Source organism: Theropithecus gelada, chromosome 9 (genome assembly GCF_003255815.1).
Source record: "Theropithecus gelada isolate Dixy chromosome 9, Tgel_1.0, whole genome shotgun sequence".
Classification (NCBI taxonomy): Eukaryota; Metazoa; Chordata; class Mammalia; order Primates; family Cercopithecidae; genus Theropithecus; species Theropithecus gelada.
The window spans coordinates 118,691,279-118,714,561 of record NC_037677.1 but is presented as its reverse complement, the minus strand read 5'-3'; the positions used below and the strand labels follow the sequence as shown (position 1 = coordinate 118,714,561).

The 23,283-nt window shown below is 49.2% G+C and overlaps 1 protein-coding gene across 3 annotated transcripts in view; it reads right to left on the bottom strand.

Annotated features, from left to right (window-relative positions):
* Positions 1-23,283, bottom strand: part of TACC2 (transforming acidic coiled-coil containing protein 2) — a 265,537-nt gene that overhangs the window by 112,657 nt on the left and 129,597 nt on the right. For all 3 annotated transcript variants that reach the window (XM_025396296.1, XM_025396295.1, XM_025396301.1), the window contains one exon: positions 9,638-9,763. In XM_025396296.1, the coding sequence (XP_025252081.1) occupies positions 9,638-9,763 (126 nt within the window). The remainder of the gene's footprint in view (positions 1-9,637; positions 9,764-23,283) is intronic.

Sequence of the window (23,283 nt, the reverse complement as noted above, 5' to 3'; positions counted from 1 at the left end):
CCCAAGCGCTAACACATGGGCCCCCACAGACACCTCCCGCGCCCAACAGAACTTCTCTTCCCTCCTCCCCCTCCTCCTCCTCCCCCAATTTTCCCAGCATGGTAGTGGCACCATCAGCCCACCAGGCCCTGGCACTGACTTCCAGTTCTCTCATTCCCATGCCCCTCATCACCCCTTCCTGCTGAGTCACCTCCTTCTCCTTCTGGAATCCGTCCTCTCTGAGCAGGACTCCTGGGGCTATCCTGCTGTGCCTGCTTTCCATTTTGTCCCCTCACATCCAAGGCCCCACAGCCACCAGAATGACCCAACTCAAGTTCTGATCAGGTCCTTCCTCTGACGAAAGCCCTCCCTGACTTTCCACGGCATTTGGAAGCCGGTCCTCCAGGAGCCTAAACAAGGTCCCTCAAACTCCCCCTGAGCTGCTAGAGGGCAATGTTGCTCAAGCAGACTGAGCAAGCAGGTAGCGGCAGCCGGCAGCCAGCTCCTCACCAACAACCCCGGTCAGCTCTGCCTGCATTCAAGCCTCCCGTGACCAGCAGTGACTCCTCTTAAAGTCATTGTTCTCAGGAAGTCGGGCCCTGAACAAATGCCCAGGACCAATCCCAGGCCTTTGCAGAACCTTCCAGACAGCTGCCAAACCCAGCCCAGAGAGAGCAGGGCACCGACATGGGGTCCGCACAGTCTGTGGTCTCATTCCACCTGCTAGTTATCTTGCTGTCTTCCTCCGGTGGGAAGTGAGCCTGGGGCTAAACGTCTGGGATGCCTTTTTCCATTTAAGGAGTTAATCAGCGTTTAATAAAATAAACTTTATTTTGGAAAAATAAAGTTTTCCAAACTTTATTGGAATAACGAAGAAGCTGAATTCAAATTCAAGTGGAGTATTTATATTTTTGAAAGAGGAAGGATACGTTGATTTAAATTCAGCCTGCTATTTCTTTTTGTTTAGGACAGAGTTGACAGCACAGAAACCACCACGCTTTTAGCAGACAGCCATGACTTATTGATCAAGGCATACTTTCCGGCTAAGCCCAGCTGGACAAGACCTCAGAATCCATCTCAACACAGACCCCTAGAGAACTACTACCAATGGATCAGAGACGATGGGTCCGAAGAGCTTGCTATCCCTGAGTTAGCACCTTGCTGAGGTCCTCACAAACAACAACTGGTCACTCTGCCCATTCGGCTGCAGTCTCCAGCCATACACACAGCTCCAGGGCTCGCATTCAGCCCTGCAGGTCCGGCTGCAGTGAGACACCGTCAGCAGCTGTTGTCCTTTGATTCCCTGCTCGGGGCTTTTGAGTCCTGCCGGGCAAATCCGTCACTGAACTGATAGCAAATTTCATTTCAGAGATCGGCTGGAGCTGCCAAATTAAGCCCTTGTGCAAGGACAAACACCAGAGTGGCCCAGGCTGTCACGGGAGGGTGATAACAGCCCCCAAGGTGCAGGCTGAACACAGCGGTCCTGTTGGCCAGATGGGCGACAGCATCTTATCTCCCATTTCACATCACCATCTGGAAGGCATTTAGCACAACAGCCCTTCCTCCCAGGCCTCTTGATTTTTTTCTTCCCGAATCCCCAAGTGCACATGATCATGTAATAGGGCAAGCGTTAAGGCTTGACTCAGGTCATGCTGAAGGTGAGATGCAAAGTGCAGAAAGGAAAGTGCTGTGAAATTGTGGGTTTGGAGAGCCAGGCTTGGTTGATACAAATGCTGAACAGCCAGTCCCACCGAGGCCTGGGACTTGATAAAATAAGACTCAGCAATGGGAGATAGAACAGGCATCTCTCAGAGGCAGCCACTGAAAAGCCCCAAAGCCAAAATCAGAAGGTGCTGAGAGGTGCTTGTGAACTGGCTGGAAGCTCCGAGGCAGGGCATGTCCAGACGTTTCTGGTCGCTGGTGAGATCCACCGGCGTTCGAGCACCAGCCAGTTCACGTGAGAGAGCCAGCAGCCTCAAATGAGCTGATGTGCAGATTTCCAGCGGGCGCTGGGCTCCTGCACAGTTAACCCCGAACTGGCTGCTCAGTTCTTCCCCGGCACATGTCTATCCACGTTACCTTCACAGAGTGAGCCCGTGCTCAGAGGAGGGAGGTTATTTTCAAACTTGGCCCAAGCAAAACTTAAGCAGGAAGGAAAATATTCACCAAGGGAAAAGTGATAAACACCATCCCAAAACCATAGGCAAGGCTTTGGTCTGGCTTGGATCGTTGAAGTTATAAATCCCCATGCCTGGTCATCACCAGCAGCTCTGCGGGCCCAGGGGCAAGACTTGCTTATGTCCTGAGCTCTCTGGGGATGAGTCCTGGTGTACGGAGGCTACAGGGGTTGAGACACAAGGGATAAAAGGAGAGTGATCTTTGATATCCAAGATTATTTATTCAGAAAGTCAAAATCTACCTATACAGATAAAGCAGCTCAAGAAGCACGAAAAACCAAAACAAGAACAAAATTTGTGTTAGTGTGAACCGTATGAAATTCTCAATATTTGACACTTGCCAATGTGGCAATTCATGTGGCTCAACCCAACAGCAGCCAGCCAGACACTGGAAACTCAAAGGCTCTGCAGAAGTGTAACAGTGCACCCCAATTTACTCAGCACGCTGGTCACTGGCTTCACAATTTTTTTTTTCTTTTGTTTTTTGAGACAGAGTCTCACTCTTTCACCCAGGCCAGACTGCTGTGGCACGATCTCAGCTCACTGCAAGCTCCGCCTCCCGGGTTCCCGCCATTCTCCTGCCTCCGCCTCCCAAGTAGCTGGGACTACAGGCGCCGGTCACCACGCCCAGCGAATTTTTTGTATTTTTTTTAGTAGAGACGGGGTTTCACTGTGTTTGCCAGGATAGTTTCAATCTCCTGACCCATGATCCACCCGCATCAGCCTCCCAAAGTGCTGGGATTACAGGCGTGAGCCACCGCGCCCGGCCGGCTTCACAAATTTGATTCATGAATGTCAAAAAGCACCTTCTAAAGGGTACAAAGGAATTCTATTATTCAGAGAAGACTTTTGGGAGATCCATTTTCTAAATTGAAAATAATTCCTCCACTTTATCATTCAGTTTTTGTTTGTTTATTTTTTGAGACAGAGTCTCACTCCTGTCACCCAGGCTAGAGTGCAATGGCACGATCTTGGCTCACTGCAACTTCCGCCTCCCAGGTGCAAGCGATTCTCCTGCCTCAGCCTCCCGAGTAGCTAGGATTACAGATGCCCGCCACCACACCCGGCTAATTTTTTTATATTTTTAGTAGCAACAAGATTTTGCCATGATAGCCAGGCTGGTCTCAAACTCCTGACCTCAGGTGATTCACCTGCCTTGGCCTCTCAAAGTGTTGGGATTACAGGCGTGAGCCACCATGCCCAGCCTATCATTCAGTTTTTAATAAGGCACCTGCTTAAATAAAGGTTCCACTAACCTTTGTGAGGTGGTTGAACTCACTTATGCATACACATAGAGGGAAGACAAAAAAAAATCTTATTGTGCAGACAGAAAAAAAATAAAAGAAACTACATGATTTGGAAGCGAGAGGAGAAACAGAAGCTGTGGTCAATATGAATTCCCTGGCCTTTCAACTTGTGACCACTTTAAACTCTGCTCCCGAATCTGGAAACTCTCTGGTGAGGCTATGACACTCAGCAGGGGCCACCCCACCTCCTTCTGTCCAAAGTCAGAGATCAGAAACTTCAGCCCTCAGCTGCTGGGCCTGGGGTCTGCCTTCCTGAGGAGCTATGATGAGCTGCTCACACTTGTTCACAGGTGAGGAGAAAAGCAAGCGCCTGGACAACACCGCCTTCACCTGGTGGCCCTCCAAGGATTAGAAATGCAGGCGTGGGCCCCTCCCAGCCCCCCTGAATCAGACTCTGGGAAGGGGGCAGCAATCTGGGCTGTCAGGAGGTGATTCTGTCGCACACTGAAGTCTGACCCACAGACACGAGTCCGGTGAGCAGTTTCTCAGCTATGTGGATGGGAGTCCTCAAGTTCTCAGGGGACCTCTCTGCGTGGATTCTTGACTGTGGGAAAAGCACAGGAGGCTCCTGGATGTGCCCCATTTCACTGCTTAATACACAGTGGTACAGCAGCTGGAAGGTTTCATTGAAAAACCATTCTGCTTTTTTTAAGATGGGCCTCCCTGTGTCACCCCAGCTCTCAGCCTGGTCTCCACTCACTGCAACCTCCACCTCCCGGGCTCAAGCAATCCTCCCACCCCAGCGTCCTGAGTAGCTGGGACTACAGGCACGCACCACCACACCCAGCTAATTTTTGTAGAGGCAGGGTTACCCAGGCTCATTCTGCTTTTTTAAAAAATGAAAATACTGAACAGATGAGAGTACAAGTGGCCATAGGCAATGTGGCCATTTGTAGAAAGTTCTAGAAGATCTGGGCCCAGCTTTCTCTGTCATCCAGGGTTAGCTCAACCCCTGAAGCAGTTTCACAGCTCTTCCCTGAGGAAGGAAGCAAATTTTGATGCCCTCCAGTGGCATTAACAATAGAGAAAGGGTGCATCAAAATCCCTTTCATTTTATTTGAGAAATACCTTAGAGATGGAGGTGACTTCTCCTTTTTCTGCTACTCAGAAAAATAACAGCTCTTGAAACTAGAGGGCAGGGCACCAAAGAATTAGCAGGCAACAGGGAAGGAGGAGTGAGGCTTGCTCTCTATTTTTCTCTCAGGTGGCTTAAAGCAAATGCTCCAGCTCTACTTTTTTTTTATTGATTAAAAAAAATTCTGCCGGGTACAGTGGCTCACGCCTGTAATTCCAGCACTTTGGGAGGCCAAGGCAGGCAGATCACCTGAGGTCAGGAGTTTGAGACCAGTCTGGCCATCGTGGCAAAACGCCATCTATACTAAAAATACAAAAATTAGCCAGACATGGTGGTGCACGCCTGTAATCCCAGCTACTCAGGAGGCTGAGGCAGAACACTAGCTTGAGCCCAGGAGGCCGAGTTTGCAGTGAACCCAGATTGTGCCACTGCACTCCAGCCTGGGAGACTGAGCAAGACTACATCTAAAATATATATATACACACACACACACACACACACACGTATATATATACACACATCTATATATACGTGTATATATATATACACACACACATTTTGATTTAATTTTTAAATTTAAACTACTGAAAAGGCACACCTCTCCTGAAGACTGTTACAGCCTGCCCCCTGCCCCATGTTCATCCCTCCCCTCCTTCTGCATCCCACCCTCTGCCTCTGTCCTTGCGGGAAGCAGAAAGTGCACAGGGATTGCAGGTGGATGAGGTGGCGGGGCCACTGCTGTGGTTAAATCGCCACTGCACACTAGAACGTCCCGCTTAGTTTCTCCATCAGATGGGCAAGGTGGAGCGCTGTTGATTCTTGCTATTCACAGTAACATTCTATCAAGTTGCCATGAACCCTGAATTAGGAAACACTGAATTATTGCGTCTAGAGGAAATATAGGGGTAGGTTCCTGTGAGTTTCTGGGCACAATATTTTCATCAGCCAATCAACCAAAACATAACCTTGTTCCACGTGTGCTTCGGTTTAAAGACGCCTTCTTTAATAGGTAATTTTATTTCATTGAATTCACAGCCACCAGCACTACACCTCATGCCAGGACAAAGCTTCTCTAAGGCACAACTTTTCGCCCAAGGCTCATCATTGCACTTAGGAGGGCACTTTAGCATCATGCTCAGGGCTCATTTGAAACAATGTATTCACCAATGAAAAGCACAACAATTGAACGAAACATGCCACACAAGGACACCTGTTTACAGTGCCAGAGCCACAACAAGAAGGCAGGGTGTTGCCTTGTTAAACCGTAGGTGAGAACGTGTGTGCTGGGCAGCTCTGCACGTGTCCACAAATGACTGACAAAGGACCACAAGTATCAATTCCGGGGTGATCAATACATTTTAGTGAGAAGGCAAATTCACAAATATGGAATCCGCCAATGAGGACCAACTGTATTTTACAGAGGCATCTGATGACCAAAGTCAGACCAATCCTTGGTCTTAACAGAACTATCTCTTTTCCACCAATCCAGTAAAAACAAAACAACACAACTTTGGATAAATGTTCAGTAACACCGACAAGGCACCAAAATTCCTCATTCCTTAGTCAAATACTGCCCCCGGTTTTAATCATGCCTGCCTTCTGCGCAGAGGTCTGAATCTTTCCATAAGGAGAAAAGGCAAGAAGCTGGCCGAGTTCTCAGCACCGACATCTCTGCTTAGCCACTGGTCCCTTCCTGCATTCTGTGGTCACTCCTGGTCAGGGTTACAGGTAACACAACTGCATTACCTAATGCATTACCTTCCTTGGACTAGAGAGAGACCACAAATACAGGCGGGGCCCCAGGACACGCTGTCTTGAGGAAGCCTAGCGCTCCTGCAGCTCTGCCAGTGGACGTTTCAGAACACAGGTGGGCAGCCGGGCCAGAGCTGCTGCAGTCCCAGCTCTGCCACTTACTAGCTATGTGTCCTGGAGCATGTTAATGTCTCTGAGCCCCAGTCTGCTCAACTGTGAAATGGCAGCCATGACAGCAGCTCCCACCTTCTACAGCTGGCGTGAGGATTTATGGAGACACTCAATGAAACACACCCAGCATGGTGCCTGGAGCACGGGAAGTGTCCAGGCAAAAGGAGCCTTAAGAGCATGCACCACTCACCTACTATGGGGCCTGGGACAAGTCACTGAAAACACGCAGTCTCAGGCATGGGAGGGGCCTTCAGAAGCACCCATCATACCCCCTGCTGGACTGCAGCTCTCTGAGAGCCATCCAGCCAAGTCCAGCGCCATCCTCTGCTTGGAGATTCCTCGTGCCCCCGCATCCCTCGACTGTAAGATGGAAGCATCGGGTGAGAATGATCTCGGCTCCCTTCCAGGCTTCCTCAAGGGAGGGTGTGCCCCACTGGCTACAGCCAGAGGCCCCTGGGTCTTCCTAAAACGGTGGTGGTCAGGGAGCCAAATGGGACAAAGAGTAGGAGGAATAGGAGAGACAGGAAGGGGGTGCCCCACTTCTCACTGGAAACTTCTGTATACTTCTTGAGTGTTGGGGGCCTTCGTTCACAGCTAGGGTTTTTCCTTTAAGAAGTTAAAATTCACACAAAAGTAAGAACTATGGCTGACTCAGACGGGTGTGGTGGCTCACACCTGTAATCCCAGCACTTTGGGAGGCCGAGGCAGGCGGATTACCTCGGGTCAGGAGTTCAAGACCAGCCTGGCCAACATGGCAAAACTCCATCTCTACTAAAAAAAAAATACAAAAAAATTAGGCGGGCATGGTGGCGCACGCCTGTAATTCCAGCTTCTCGGGAGGCTGAGGCAGGAGAATCGCTTGAACCCAGGAAGCGGAGGTTGCAGTGAGCAGAGATTGTGCCACTGCACTCCAGCCTGGGCGACAGAGTAAGACTCCGTCTCGGGGGGGAAGAAAAAAGAACTATCGCTGACTCCTACTTGTAAAAGGAATATCTAAAATTCCACATTAGTGCATGGCTGCCCTGGAATATCTGCTTCTCGCCTGCAGCTTCCCGCCCTGTCTATCCCATCCTCTGCTTTCTCCCCTACCAGGAACCTCCTCCTAGTTTTGAAGAAGCGTCTTGGTGCTGTCAGCTACCTGCCTGCACCCCAAGGAAGAAGGTCAGCACGGGCCGGCCCCCAGGTCCCTGTCCCCCCTCATCTGGTTCAAGTCACCACCATTCCTCCAGGGCCTGCTCAATGCCGTCTTGGGTACTGCAATTCCAGAGATTACAAGTGACCAGTTCCTCCCTCGAGGAGTTCCCAGTCTTGCAAAGGAGATGGAATTAGATACGGGTCATTTACGAGCATCTGTGGAGGGCAGTGACATAGGGGCGTAACTGGCGACCGCAGGAATTCAGAGGCAGGTTTCTCTCAGCTTGGGGAGAAGGCTTCCTGGAGGAAGGGTCACTGGGCCATGAGTTCTAGGAGGGAAGGGACAGTATCTGCCTATTCACCATGGCTTCCCCAGCATCAGGCAATATCGAACAAAAAGCAGATGTTTCACTGATATAAACATAAATTCAAATGTGGCCGGGCGCGGTGGCTCAAGCCTGTAATCCCAGCACTTTGGGAGGCCGAGACGGGCGGATCACGAGGTCAGGAGATCGAGACCATCCTGGCTAACACGATGAAACCCCGTCTCTACTAAAAAAAAAATACAAAAAACTAGCCGGGCGAGGTGGCGGGCGCCTGTAGTCCCAGCTACTCTGGAGGCTGAGGCAGGAGAATGGCGTGAACCCAGGAGGCGGAGCTTGCAGTGAGCTGAGATCCGGCCACTGCACTCCAGTCTGGGCGACAGAGCGAGACTCCGTCTCAAAAAAAAAAAAAAAAAAAAAAAGAAAAATAAATTCAAATGTGTGTACGTGTGTATTCAGAGAGACACACACACAGACATATGTGTGTGTAATAGACATATGTAGACATACATGTGTATGTGTGTAGACATATGTAGACATGCATGTGTGTATGGAGAGAGACATGTGGAGGCATACATGTATACACGTGTGCCTATATATGCATATATGGGCATCTGAGCTGACTCTGAGGCTGATTCTGGAAAAGCCCGGGGTTAAATGCCAAGTTTGCAGGCAGAAGGAGCAGTGAAGCCTGAATCCAGGCCAAGCACAGTGTAGATGGAGAACCATGATGAGTGTGGGGTTGCTGGGGTATGAAGAGCAAGGAGAAGGGAGGCTGGTGGGAAGTGACATGGCAGAAGGGCAGGGGCAGGGACCCCAGGCCTCTGGCTCCCCTGCCATGTGCTGCTGACCCTCCTCTTTTCTGACCACCACCAAAAAATGAAAGAAAATGGGCCGGACGCGGTGGCTCAAGCCTGTAATCCCAGCACTTTGGGAGGCCAAGACGGGCGGATCACGAGGTCAGGAGATCGAGACCATCCTGGCTAACCCGGTGAAACCCCGTCTCTACTAAAAAATACAAAAAAGTAGCCGGACGTGGTGGCTCAAGCCTGTAATCCCAGCACTTTGGGAGGCCGAGGCGGGCGGATCACAAGGTCAGGAGATCGAGACCACGGTGAAACCCCGTCTCTACTAAAAATAAAAAAATTAGCCGGGCGCGGTGGCGGGCGCCTGTAGTCCCAGCTACTCAGGAGGCTGAGGCAGGAGAATGGCGTAAACCCGGGAGGCGGAGCTTGCAGTGAGCCGAGATTGTGCCACTGCACTCCAGCCTGGGCGACAGAGCGAGACTCCGTCTCAAAAAAAAAAAAAAAAAAGAAAATGAGCAGTGAATCCAGCTCTGTCCCAGGAGACCAGAAGGCAGCTAACTCAACCATTCCCTGAAAAAGGAGAAGTAGCGCCTTCTCTCTACTGGAGGGCTTCTGTTTCAAATAGGGACCCCTGAAGGCCACATAGGAAAAAATTCTGTAAAATGCCCATTGTATGTGTTGGGGGCTGGGTCAGGGAAGACGGTCTTCCTGGTATCTCAGATCATTCCTAAGGTCAAAAAAGAGGCCCCAGCTCTGGCACACACCTGTTCAGGACAAGTGTGCACACCCTGTGTTTGTGTGCAGAGGGAGTGAAACTGCAGGGGAGGGGAGGGGAGGGGAGGGGAAGGGAGGGAGGCAGCCTCAAGGACTGGGCCCTGGGGTCTCACCACCAGCTCCAGGACCCCCACCATACCTCTGGGCTGTCAGATCCGTAGAGACCTGGCCAACAACATCGCCATGGTAGGAAGGGGCAGCTAAGGATGGGCTTTCCAGGTCTGTGGGGGCAGCTGGCTGGATGACATCATCTGCCACAGGTGAACTGGGGAAAGAAAAGGGTAAGAACCTAAATTCAGAAACATTCCTACAAGTTTGTTGTTGTTGTTGTTTGTTTTGAGACGGAGTTTCGCTTTTCTTGTCCAGGCTGGAGTGCAATGGCGCTATCTCCGCTCACTGCAACCTCCGCCTCCCGGGTGCAGGCTATTCTCCTCCGTCAGCCTCCTGAGTAGCTGCGATTACAGGCACCTGCCACCACATCCAGCTAATTTTTTTGTATTTATAGTAGAGATGGGGTTTCACCATGTTGGCCAGGCAGGTCGTGAACTCCTGACCTCAGGTGATCTGCCTGCCTCGGCCTCCCAAAGTGCTGGGATTACAGGTGTGAGCCACCGCGCCAGGCCTCCTCCAAGTTTTCAATGTGTTTTAACAGCACATTTCTATCTGGATCCTGAGCAGGGCCTCAGTTTCCCTTTCTATGAGGGATGAGTTTGGTGCTGCTCAAAGCAGGGTCTGTCACCAGTCTATGCCAAGATTAGTAGAGAAACCTTAAGTGTTTAGAAACCTTTGTAGACTTTTCTTTCTTTCTCTCTTTCTCTCTCTCTCTCTCTCTCTTTTTTTTCTTTTTGAGACTGTCTCGCTCTGTCACCCAGGCTGGAGATCTCTGCTTATTGCAACCTTCACCTCATGGTTCAAGCAATACTTGTGCCTCAGCTGCCCGAGTGGCTGGAATTATAGGCACCCACCACCACGCCCGGCTAATTTTTGCATTTCTAGTAGAGTTGGGGTTTCATCATGTTGGCCAGGCTGGTCTCAAACTTCTGGGTTCAAGTGATCTGCCTGCCTCGGCCTCCCAAAGTGCTGGGATTACAGGCGTGAGCCACCACGCCCAGCCCCTTTGTAGCAATTTGATAGAGTACGTTCATGTCTGTTAAATTTAATAATAAATGGACAGGTTCAACATCCTACCACGCACAGGACAGTTCCCAAGACAAAGGACTATGTGGCCCAGAACATCAATAGTGCCAAGGTTGAGAAACCCTGGCCTTGAGTTTTATTTCATTTTCTAGTAATTCATTTAGTTATATTTTTTAAAGTTTTCATCTATGATGAGTTAGAAATTTAAAAACAACCCTGGTCCTTTATGGACTGAGAGAGTCTGCAACCTCCAAGCATAGGCTGGCTTGGGAAACTAGAAGAGGCTCAGTCCTTGTACATCCATAGTCTTGTAGTCAGTTACCCTATTATTTCATCGAGGAGGTCCCTGAGTGACTTTCTGAGGAACTCCTCTCTGTAGCCGTAAGTAGCAGGACCATTCTTTCCACTCCTTGATCAGATCCTTATTGAAAACCAATTCTCTGCTGTGAACAAGAGAAGCAGCGGCCCCTACCTTCATGGGACCTCTCATGGGATAGCTTCAGGCAAGAGTCAGATTTTTTATTTTTTGGACACAGGGTCTCCCTCTGTCACCCAGACTGAAATGCAGTGGCTCCATGACAGCTCACTGTAACCTCCATTTCCCAGGCTCAAGCAATTCTCCCACTTCAGCCTCCCCAAATGCTAGGATTATAGGCGTGGGCCACCTTGCCTGGCCCACACATTTTTTAAAAATGCTTATTTATTTAGTAACAACTGCAGTAACTTATAAGGAGGAAGGTGCAGATGGTCATGAGAACACAAACTAAGAAATCTTGGCCCACAATGGGGGTTGTGGAAAACTTCTTTGTGGTGTGGTGAGCATGCTGAGGCCAGCTCAGTAACAACAAATGTTTCCTGATGCTTACTACGTGCCAGGAACTGTTCTAACTGCATATAGACAGCACTGTATTTGATCCTCACAACAACCCTTTTGAGGTGGACACTATTATTAAACATACTTTACAGATGTAAAAACTAAGGCACAGAGAGGCTGAGCAGTTTATCCAAGGTTGCACAGCAGATAAGTGGCAGAACCAGGATACAAACCCAAGCCTGACCCCAGGAGTCATGCTCTTACTCTCCACACTTGGCTTTGTTCCACAGGTTGAAGAGTAAGAGGAAGGAAGAGGGGCTGGGCACAGTGGCTTATGCCTGTAATCCCAACACTTCGGGGAGGCTGAGGCTGGAGGATCGCTTGAGGCCAGGAGTTGAAGACCAGCCTGGGCAACATAGTGTGACCCTGTCTCGAGAAAAAATTTTAAAGCTTAAATAAGGAAGAGTATACCCCCACCCTCAGCCCTACCCCCCATTCAGGGAGTCACGTATTTGAAAGCCCTGAATCAGGAAGGAGTTTGGTATTCTAGAGGACCTGCAAAAAGTCACTGCAACTAGAGTATAGATAAAGAAAGGGGAGTCTGGCTGGGCACAGTGGCTCACATCTGTAATCTCAGCAGTTTGGGAGGCCGAGGTGGGCAGATCACTTGAGGTCAGGAGTTCAAGACCAGCCTGGCCAACATGGTGAAAACCCATCTCTACTAAAAATACAAAAATTAGCTGTGCATGGTGGTATGTGCCTGTAATCCCAGCTACAGGAGGCTGAGGTGCAAGAATCACTTGAACCCGGGAGGTGGAGGCTGCAGTGAGCTGAGATTGCGCCACTGCATTCCAGCCTGGGCGACAGAGGGAGACTCCGTCCCAAAAAAAAAAAAAAAAAAGGCGGGGACCATGTGGGGAGAGGGTGGACAGGAGCCAGATCACAAGGCCAGGTCAAAGAAGTGGGACTTGATCCTAGGCAGAAGAATCAGCCTGAAGCGTCAACCCAATGTTCAGCCATAAAGTGCCTTTGGCATTGAGACGAAAGACAGTGGGGAGGTCCAGGGTGAATTTCCCACAACTATCCTCTCAATACGATTGGACTAGCACATGTGTGCACCCACACTTTACTGCTTATTCTCCAGTCTCCATGTTCCCACCACCATTCCAGTTCCCCCAGAACAAGATCCTGAAGCCCTGCGACCACACCCAAGGAGTCAGAGAGAGAGAGATCCCTGCGAGAAGAAATGGAAGAAGCAGTGAGCCCAGAAGAGGGAGGATGGCAGGAGCTCCGGAAGGGCGTCTTGGTGAATCACAATGTGTAGAATCCTAAACTACAGATGATGGCACTTTCCAAAGTCATAAAATCTGAGTGGAAAAACAGAGCTCCAAAGTTTTGGCAACACACATTGAAAGCCATAAAAGACTTTGTTTCCTTTGACACAGCCATGGTTCTTCCAAGAATTCATTCTAAGGAGATAATTAAGGGCATGGGCAAATATGCTGATCACAACTGTAATCACAATAGCAAAAAATCCGGAAACAACCAAAATGCCCAACAGTAGAGGGCAGTTCATCAAATTGAGGCACAGACATAGGATGGGCTCGTTTGCAGCTGTTTAAAAAATAAAGTAGGCCAGGCACGGTAGATCACGCCTGTAATCCCAGCGCCTTGTGAGGCCGAGGCAGGTGGATCACCTGAGGTCAAGAGTTTGAGACCAGCCTGGCCAACATGGTGAAACCCCATATCTACTAAAAATACAAAAAATTAGCCAGGTGTGGTAGCGGGCACCTGAGGCAGGAGACTCGCTTGACCCCGGGAGTTGGAGGTTGCAGCGAGTGGAGATTGTGCCACTGCACTCCAGCCTGGGTGACAAGAGCAAAACTCCATCTCAAATAATAATAATAATGATAATAAAACTAAGACAGATTTTCATGTATCTAGATGTAAACATGTCCATTATTAATTAAACATCACTTGAAAAAACTTAGCAGCATGATCCACATTTTATGTATATATCGATATACGTGGGTATGTGTGTCTATAGAGTCCATGTATAGACATACACACACGAGCACATGACAGAGAGAGAAAGAGACAGCGTGAGCATAATAGCCTGAACAATCAAGCAATTTGGACAAGTGTTGCCAAGGTGTTAATGGTAATTCTCTTTCGGTGATGAAAAATCATTTGTGTTTTTTCTTCTTACTGAAATTTATCTCCACTTTCTAGTTCTATGCTGAACACATACAACTTTTATAAGTAAAATAAATTAGAAACCATATGTAAGAAGTTATTTTAAGTGCCAGGGAACAACTTCCATCTATAACTCAGTGAAAGCTTTCAGAGGTGGAGACGATCAGAAAGCCACTGTCTTTTCCCCACTTCTGTACTCATATTTTCCACTGGCAGGACCTAGGCTTGTCCGCCTCATTCCAGGGCAGGAATGCGGCCAGGCTTCGTCCATTAGGCACCACTGGGGGAAAATGAGGTCCCAGCAAAGAAGATCTGGAATAAAACATATCTGCCCACATATTCTACATGATGGCATTTTCATCTAAACTCTTTGGAATGGAATTATTTTTCAAATCATAAATACTTCCCTGACTTTTTTGAAACAGAGGATCTTGAACATAATTAAATACTTTCTCTATGACACTCAGTCGTCCTCAGCAACTATGATGTAAGTGAGTGACATTGGTGCTGTGGCACCAAGTGCAACCACCGTACGTGAGGTTGAGGGGACTGGATTCCAGTCCAGCCCCACCATGGGATCTAAGCCAGGGGACATCTCTGAGCTTTAGCCTTTCTGTCTGGAAAAGTGAAGGCGCCGGACTACTCGATCACCGAGAACTCTGACTCAGCCTTGTCCCTCGCTCTCCAGGCTGTCAGCTATCACTTCTTGCTACCCACCCACCTGCCTCCCCCTGCCACCTTCTGCCTTGCAGTTCTCTCCTTCTAACAGACTATAGGCTAAGAAACATGGCGGAAGTTGTTAGAACAGTGCATAAATCAAGAGTCAACAGGCTCTGAATAAAGATCTACAAACCTTCCATACCAAATCATTATAAGTTAAAAATAAACACGTATGTGTATAGACGCATATACATTAGGCTCAACCATATGAAACTGCTACAAAGAAATAAATTGTCAAATTGACATTCTGCTGTCACTTCCAGACCCTTTCTGACTTCGTAATGATCTGAGTATTTTCCAGGTGGCTAAGGATGGGAGAGAGCTGATTTCTGGGGAAATGGGGGGATTCTTCTAAAACAGCTCTTCTCAGAACAACTGTAAGAGGCTATAAACAGCTTCTAAGTTCTGCTGGTGGTGGTTCTGGGACTAGAGTGATTGAAATATTTTTCAGAGGAAAAAAAAATCTGTCAGATTTCAACCACCAGCTGCTGCCACCAGCTGCTGGGGCCAGCCCACTATAAATTTAGTCAGGCCAGCAAAGGGTTGATTTGCCACTGGAATGTCAGGGAGGGAAGCCTGTACTACTAACAAGTGTTTCTGCAAAGGGCCATGAGTCACCCTTTTCGGAGACTGGTGGAATGGACTCTGCCCAAAAAGGAAGACGCTCAGGTTCCGGCCTTAAAAGCCCACATCTTCAGTTCTGTACATAGGATCCATGCCACAGGAAGACCACCAAGGAGGGCACTGGGGTGGATTCCATGGGGATCGCACACTCCAGGGCTGACGGGCTCATTGAGCCCGAGGAGCTGAAAGTCCAAAGCAAGGAGAACTGTGAAGGGTGGTGTCTTCATTGGCTCAGGCTGCTACAACAGAACCTCATAGATGGGGTGGCTTATGAACAACAGAGATGTATTGCTCACAGTTCTGGAGACTGGGAAGTCCAAGATCAAGGCACCAGTAGGTTCAGTGTCTCATGAGGACCCCTTCCTGGTTCACAGACAGCTCCTTCTCCCTGCATCTTCACGTGGCAGAAGAGGCAAGGCAGCGCTGTGGGGCCTCTTTTATAAGGGCACTAATCCCATTCACAAAGGCTCCGCCCTTATGGCCTAATCACCTCCCAAAGGCCCCACCTCCTCATGCCATCACCTTGGGGGTTAGGATTTCAACACAGGAATTTTGGGGCTGAGAAGGATACAAACATTCAGAGCACAGCAGGTGATAACAGAAGAACAAACTACCACAGAAACCCAGGATTCTACAGGCTGGGATGATACAGGAAGGTCCTGAGAGGAGAATAGCTGAATCAAGCAAAGTGCTTCAATAGGCCGATGTGTGCAAAGGGCTTTCCAGATGAAAAAAAAAAAAAAAAAAGCTTCTCCCTTCCTCTCTCCAGGTTGGTTCTGTCAGAAAGGCTTCTGTTCCCTTCCTTGTTACTTATTACAAAGAATAGTATCCAGTATCAAGGATAATAGGAGCCAGGTTCTCACAGTCAGAGAAGTGCTTGCATATACAGAAGGTGGTTGGACTCCAAAGATCCCTCAGGGCAGGGCTTCAATCAGAGGGATCAGACACATCCAGAACTAGCTGTGGAGGGCTGTGTGCACACAGGCATATGCACATTCACGTACCTACGTCCCAGCTTTTCCTTGGGGGAGCCGTGTCAAAGGACATGAGAACCACCTAAAAGGGGCTGCCACTGCCAAATCTGGGACTATTTGAACATCAAACACAAACACACACACACAGAGTTCTGGATTATAAACCATGGAATAAAAGTAATAATCTATGAGTCCATTTAGATCTAAATAAAGACATGAACAAATAGGGAAGAAGGGAAAGCCCCCCCTTAAAATACAATGCCAGTTAGTCCAGGTAGGAGGGGTAATACAAACAGAAAACTGCCATGGAAGAAACCTTAATGGTGGCACTCAATTCAAGGAAGAGCCATCAAAGGAAGCCAAGGCAGGCGGGAGAGTGTAAAGAAAGAAAGGCGAGGCTGGGCGTGGTGGCTCACGCCTGTAATTCCAGCACTTTGGGAGGCCGAGGCAGGTGGATCACAAGGTCAGGAGATCAAGATTATCCTGGCCAACGTGGTGAAACCCTGTCTCTACTAAAAATATAAAAAATTAGCCTGGCATGGTGGCACGCACCTGGAGTCCCAGCTACTCAGGAGGCTGAGGCAGGAGAATCGCTTGAACCTGAGAGGCAGAAGCTGCAGTGAGCTGAGATTGCACCACTGCACTCCAGTCTGGGCAACAGAGCCAGACTCCCTCTCAAAAAAAAAAAAAAAAAGTAAAGGATATTGTGTAGCCTTTGAGTATCTTCCCACCAAATGCTGACTGATTACAAAGGGGAAAATGATGACTTTACAGCCAATAAACCTGGTAGGCACCAACTTGGCCATCCTCTGTGGTGAAACAGTCCATGCCCTGTGCCCTGGCGTGGCAGATCATCACTTCCGTGAAATCCCTGCCCAAAGCAGACAGCCAGGGCCTAGCCACAAAGAAACTCGGTGACACAGATTGAGGGACTTCTTCCAGCGTGAAGGAGCTGTACTTATAAAGCTCATGGGCCAGGCATGGTGGCTCATGACTGTAATCCCAGCATTTGGGAGGCTGAAGCAGGAGGATCCCTTGGGTCCAGGAGTTCAAGACCAGCCTGGGCAACACAGCAAATCCCCATCTCTACTAAAAAACAAAATACAAAAAATTATCTGGACATGGTGGTGCACACCTGTAGGCTCAGCTACGTGGGAGGATCACCTGAGCCCGGGAGTTCATGGCTGTAGTGAGCTGTGACTGAGCCATTGCACTCCAACCTGAGCGACAGAAGTGCGACCCTGTCCCAAAAAAAAAAAAAAAAAAAAAAAAAAAAAGTCACAAAAGACAGGGAGAGACTGGGGAATTATTCCAGACGGAAGGAGAGTCTGGGGGCATGACATAGAACACGGCACATGCTTTTTGATCAGATGGAAAAAGGTACATGCTGGTGAATCTGAGCAAGTTCTGAGGACTGGATGGCGACTTCCCAGCTGCAGGGCTGCGCTGGCATCGTGCAGGAGTGTTTGCAAGAAAGGCACATTAGGGGGAAGCGGGGAGGGCGGAGGTTGTTTCTGTTTTTGTTTTCCTGGAGCGTGGCAACTTCATGTCTGAAACTTGCTCTCAAATGATTCAGAAAAAGTAGCAATGATGGATATATAGAGAGAGGATGAATGACACAGCACATGTGGTAAAATGTCAATGACTGGGGAATCTGGGAAAGGGAACATGGAAGGTTTTTGGAGTATTCTTATCACTTTTCTGTAAATCAGGAATTATACTCAAGACAAACAAATAAGAACTTCTTGGGCAAAGGCGTGCAGGCAAACAGCCACTCTCCAGCATGCACGGAGCTCCGTTTGGGTCTGGAGGACACAGTGTGATGTGCCACCCACTTTAGCAGCATCGGGCAGCTGGGGGGACATTTAGCTGGACAGCTGGGGCTGGGGCCAGTGTGACAGGGGCCCCGGAACCTCAGGCGCTCAGGCTACAAGCCTGTTGTCCCGGGACAATGGGGAACATGGGAGATTCAAACACAGGCCAGTGGCAGAATATTCAGAAGATAATGACTGTGCCACAGTGGAGATTAATTGGAGGGGGCAAGAAATGCAGGCAATGAAGCCGAAGCAAGAGCTTTGGAATGGTTCAGGTGCCAGGTGATGCAGGACACACTGGGACTACTGCAGAGGAGGTGGAGTTAGTGGTTAGTGGTTCCAGAGGCTTCATGGCATCTACCTGACACTAGGTGTGGAGAGAAGGGACATGAAGAACAATCAAAGATGATTTGGGTTTTGAACATCTAATGGTTGGAAGACTATGTTATTAACTGTATGCCTTGCACATAAAACCTTAAACCTCTGGTATTATTACTGATTTATCTTTAATAAAGATTAAAGAGCCCAGGCGCAGTGGCTCATGCCTACAATTGGGAGGTCGAGGCGGGCAGATCACGAGGTCAGGAGTTCGAGACCAGCCTGGTCAACATAGTAGAGAAACCCTGTCTCTACTAACAATACAAAAATTAGCTGGGCATGGTGGCGCGTGCCTGTAATCCCAGCTACTCTGGAGGCTGAGGCAGGAGAATTGCTTAACCCCGGGAGGCAGAGGTTGCAGCGAGCCGAGATTGCGCCACTGCACTCCAGCCTGGGCAAGAAGATTGAAACTCCATCTCAAAAAAAAAAAAAAAAAAAAAAAGACTCTACTGCAACCCAACTCAAGAACAGGCTCCCCAGAAACTCTGCACCCCACTTCAGAACACCGGCATAGTTCTCACCAACAGAGTGAAAGCTGAGCCCCAGGATGCTCACATCTGTTGACTCCGGTTTTGAAAAGAGAAGCAAAGCCTGTCATAAGTCAGCAAAATGGAATCTTCCGAGATCTGCATTTTCATGGCCAGTTTTAGGCTGGGCATAACCCAACTGGCCACAGTTAGAAGCCACAGCACCGGCACCACGACACGCGGAACACACAGGGCATCCTTTCCGGAGCCACCCTTGGCATTCCTCTGGGTGAGGGGCCCACAGACCCCAGCTGCGCTTTGAAAGGTGGGTTCCACAGGTTCCTTGGCACAAGCACGCTGTGCTTTTTAGTTATGATGAAAGACAACTCATCTCTTCTGGATCTGGCAAATGGGTAGAAAGTGTGGCCTGGCATCCCTGCAGGCCAGGCACGGGCGTGGGGCCAGGTGAGTAATAAGATTTCTAAGACCAGGCCAGGCACGGTGGCTCACAGCTGTAATACCAGCACTTTGGGAGGCCGAGGCGGGTGAATCACTTGAGCTCAGGAGTTTGAGAGCAGCCTAGCCAACGTCGCAAAACCCTGTCTCTACTAAAAAAAACAAAAAAATTAGCCAGGTATGTTGGCGTGCACCTGTGGTCCCAGCTACTCCAGAGGCTGAGGCATGAGAATCACTTGCACCCAGGAGGTAGGGGTTGCAGTGAGCCGAGACTGTGCCACTGCACTCCAGCCTGGGTGAGCAAAACTCTCTCAAAAGAAAGATTTCTAAAACCAGAGAGGGCAACCTCTCTCACAAGCAGAGGAGAAACGGCGGCCCTGAGACCTGAGGGACTTCACCTATGTTGCAAGCATGCCGATTTTCTTTTTGGTGATAAAATTTGAATATATGTGAAATATTATAACACATTTAAATAATTACAATAAAAGAACTAATGATAACAGCAGTCATAAGGGCAGCTCACATTGTAAGCACTTCTGTTTGCCAGGTGTTGTGCGAAGGGCTTTGCACGCACTCACTCAGGCAGCCCCTCCCCTTAAGAGGGCGAAGAACAGAGTCAGGACTGGCACCCACGTCCAAGAGCACAGGAGCCAGAAAATCCCATAGCATGCTCTGGGCCTGACGCAAGCTAACGAACAAGAAGATGCCTCCCACAGGACCCTGGAGAAAGCACCTTATCAAACGGACCCTGCAGCCCATGCAGGGAGGACAGAGATTTTCCGCTCCTGAATAAGAAAGCCCAGCAATTTAAAGATGTAGCCTTCAGCTATTAAAAAATAAATAAATAAAATTAAAAAGAATTACTTAAAAAACGTATTTAGTTACTTATATGTGTACGGTATCTTAGAGCTTTGCCAAATGCCGCTTTTATGATTCCTCATCACCGCTCTGAAGAAGGCAGACAAGTTATTTTATAGAAGAGGAGAGGAGATCGAGACTCAAGGAATTAAGCGATTTGGCAAAGAGACCCACGGCAAGAACCCTGGCCCTGTCCTCATCTGAAAACCCAAACTGCCAACCCACCCCCTCGGGTCTTTCCTCTAGTGGGCACGCCATAGCTCCCTGTCCAGAGTTCAGCGGCACAGCCCCAGGGGAGGCACGGGAGGCGGCAGAGGCCTCTGGCAGGGGAGGGAGAGGTGGCAGAGCCAGCAGTGCAATTGTGGCCCCCAGCAACAGGGCAGGGACCTCTACCCTCCCTGCTGAATTCTCAGTCCATAGTCGGCAATGCATTTACTGGAATGAATGAACCAAGGAAGAGGCCCAGGCCCAGGCCCAGGAGCCAATGAGGCTGATACAACGTGATGCTTTACAGCCACATGAAAGTGCACATTTGCCCGTTTCGATTATGAGCTGTGCTTGTCACATTTTGAAGTCAAATTTTTTAAAGTCCCAAACATTTTGTTAGATACTCCTGTGATGCCTGGGAGCCTTCACAGATGAAGAAATAAAATGCCACTCCTCCTACCCCTTGAGAGGTAGGATGGGGCAGGTGACAGGAGGCCAGAGCCCAGGGCCAGACTGCCCAAGCCTGACCCCACTCCAGCAATAAAGAGCTGTACAACCTTGAAAAAGGTCCTCTCAGAGCCTCATCTGTCAAAGATGGCAGTGACAGTCCTTCCTGGAAAGGGAATGGAGAGGATTCCTTGTGACCAGTCATGTGAACGTTTCTGTAGCAAGGTGCCCAGCACACACAAAGTGCTCCACAAATGATGGCGTCATTAAGACAAACACTACGGGATGTGCTATTTCCCAAACATAAAATACAGAATGTACTGTTTCAAAGTACACATGACCCTCCCTCCCGCCTCGCCTGCACACCCAGGTGTGTATCTCAGGCACACAGGCTGCTCCTTCAGGCACCCCAGGCCCTATGTGAGTATCAACTGGGGTGTGGATTAAGAGTGAATACAGGGCCGGGTGCAGTGGCTCACGCCTGTAATCCCAGCACTTTGGGAGCCTGAGGCGGGCGAATCACCTGAGGTCAGGATTTTGGCCTGGTCAACAAGGTGAAACCCAGTTTGTACCAAAAAAATGCAAAAATTAGCTGGGCGTGGTGGCATGCATCTATAATCCCGGCTACTCAGGAGGCTGAGGCAGGAGAAACACTTGAACCTGGGAGGTAGATGTTGCAGTGAGCTGAGCCGAGATCACGCTGCTGCACTCCAGCCTGGACAACAGAGCAGGAGTCCGTCTCAAAAAAAAAAAAAAAAAGAATGAATACAGGTGGCAGCAAGTGAAGGACACCAATGTTTATGAGCACCCCGCATGCGCCAGGCTCTGTGCGGGCCCTTCGTCACTGTGAGCAATGTGACAGCAGGAAGTCCCTCTCCCCAGGGCCACGCAGGGCTGAGCTCCATCCCAGCCGCTCTGACTCCAGTTCTCTCAGCGAAGGACCCTACAGCCTCAGAGCAGCGTGGACTCATGATATGTAATGAAGAGGGAGTGGCATGCCGAGAGCCGAGTGAGTGCTGCCTCCCTAGGAAGAGGGTGTGCACAGCCAGCCAGGGCACTGGCAGTGGCTCTAACCACCAGAGGGTGGGGGCATAAGATCCGTCCCCTCCCAGGACTGTGGGTACCTCTTCCACCCAATGAGGGTTTCGACTATTCGTCTCTAGGGTTCCTTCCAGCCCAAACAATCTTTTGATCTGAAACCCAGGGCCTCCTGGCTGAGAAAGGTTGGCTTAGAGGAAGTCGTGATCAGTGCCCATGTTGGCCAGGCGGGGAAGCAGAGCAGCTCCTGGTTAGGAGTTAAGGATGGGAAGCAGGGGGTGACCTCCTGACTCACAGCTCCAGCTCCCCAGGAGACCTTACTGCGGGGAAGGGCGGGTTGCAGGACGGAAAGGGAACCTTCTCCTCATACACAATTTAATCACCCCTTAAAATTAGACTACTGTTGTTCCCACATCCTTCGGGATTAATGAGCCCAAGGACTGAATTTTATGGCAAGCTCAAAGGAGAGGAAATTACTCTGGGAGGACAAGGCAGGGAGATGGCAGCCAATGTTCTTTCTTTTTCTTTTTTTTTCTTTTGAGAAGGAGTCTCGCTCTGTCGCCCAGGCCAGAGTAGAGCAGCACAATCTTGGCTCACTGCAACCTCTGCCTCACGGGTTTAAGCAATTCTCCTGCCTCAGACTCCTGAGTAGCTGGGATGACAGGTGCATACCACCACACCAGCTAATATTTATATTTTCAGTAGAGACAGGGTTTCACCATGTTGGCCAGGCTGGTCTTGAACTCCTGACCTTTGGTGATCCACCCGCCTTGGCCTCCTAAAGTGCTGGGATTACAGGATTGAGCCACCATGCCCAGCCTGATGGTCCTCTCAAAAGATAACAAATAAACCCAGCCAGATGCTGGGAGAAGCTATACAGTCAGGTGAGTGGAAGTGTAGCTGACCTCCTGATCAAAGCAGCACAAAGCCAGCTGAATGGGCCAGCCCCTCTGGGATCAAGATCTCGGCTGAGGATACCCAAAGCCAGTGCACCAAACCACAGGTGCACTGACTCACCAGAACAATGGGCACAGGAATCACACGGAGGGGTCCGGGGGGGTAGGTGGGCAGGGGCAGCAAGTACAGTACAAAGAGTACAGACTCTGGACATAGATCTGAGCCTGAATCCGGCTCTGCCACTTACTCGCCATATATAAGCCCTAGGCAAGTTCATTAAACTCTTTGAACTTCAGTTTCTGAACCTATAAAATGGAGATAAATGCATTACTTGAAAGACTGTTAAAAGACATAAGAGCAAAAAGTATATGTAGAAACAGAAAGTATAATGATGTTACCAGGGTCTGGGGAAAGAAGGGAAGAAGCGAAATTGTTGTTTAATGGGTACAGATGTTCGGATTGGCAAGATGAATAGGTCCTGGAGATCTGTTTCACGATAATATGAAAATACTTAACACCACCGAACTCTACACTTAAAAATGGTTATGATTGTACATGTTATGTGGTTTGTTTAATCACAATTTAAAAAACATGTAAAGCATAGCATCATCTCACTACAGGTCCTCAATACACAGCATGGGTTCATGGAAAATAGCACTAACAGAATGATATTAATAGCCTCTGCCTCCAGATCTGTCTAGCTAACACTTAATTCAGGCCACAATCAGCTTCCTCTCTAACTTTTTCAGGCTGAGAAC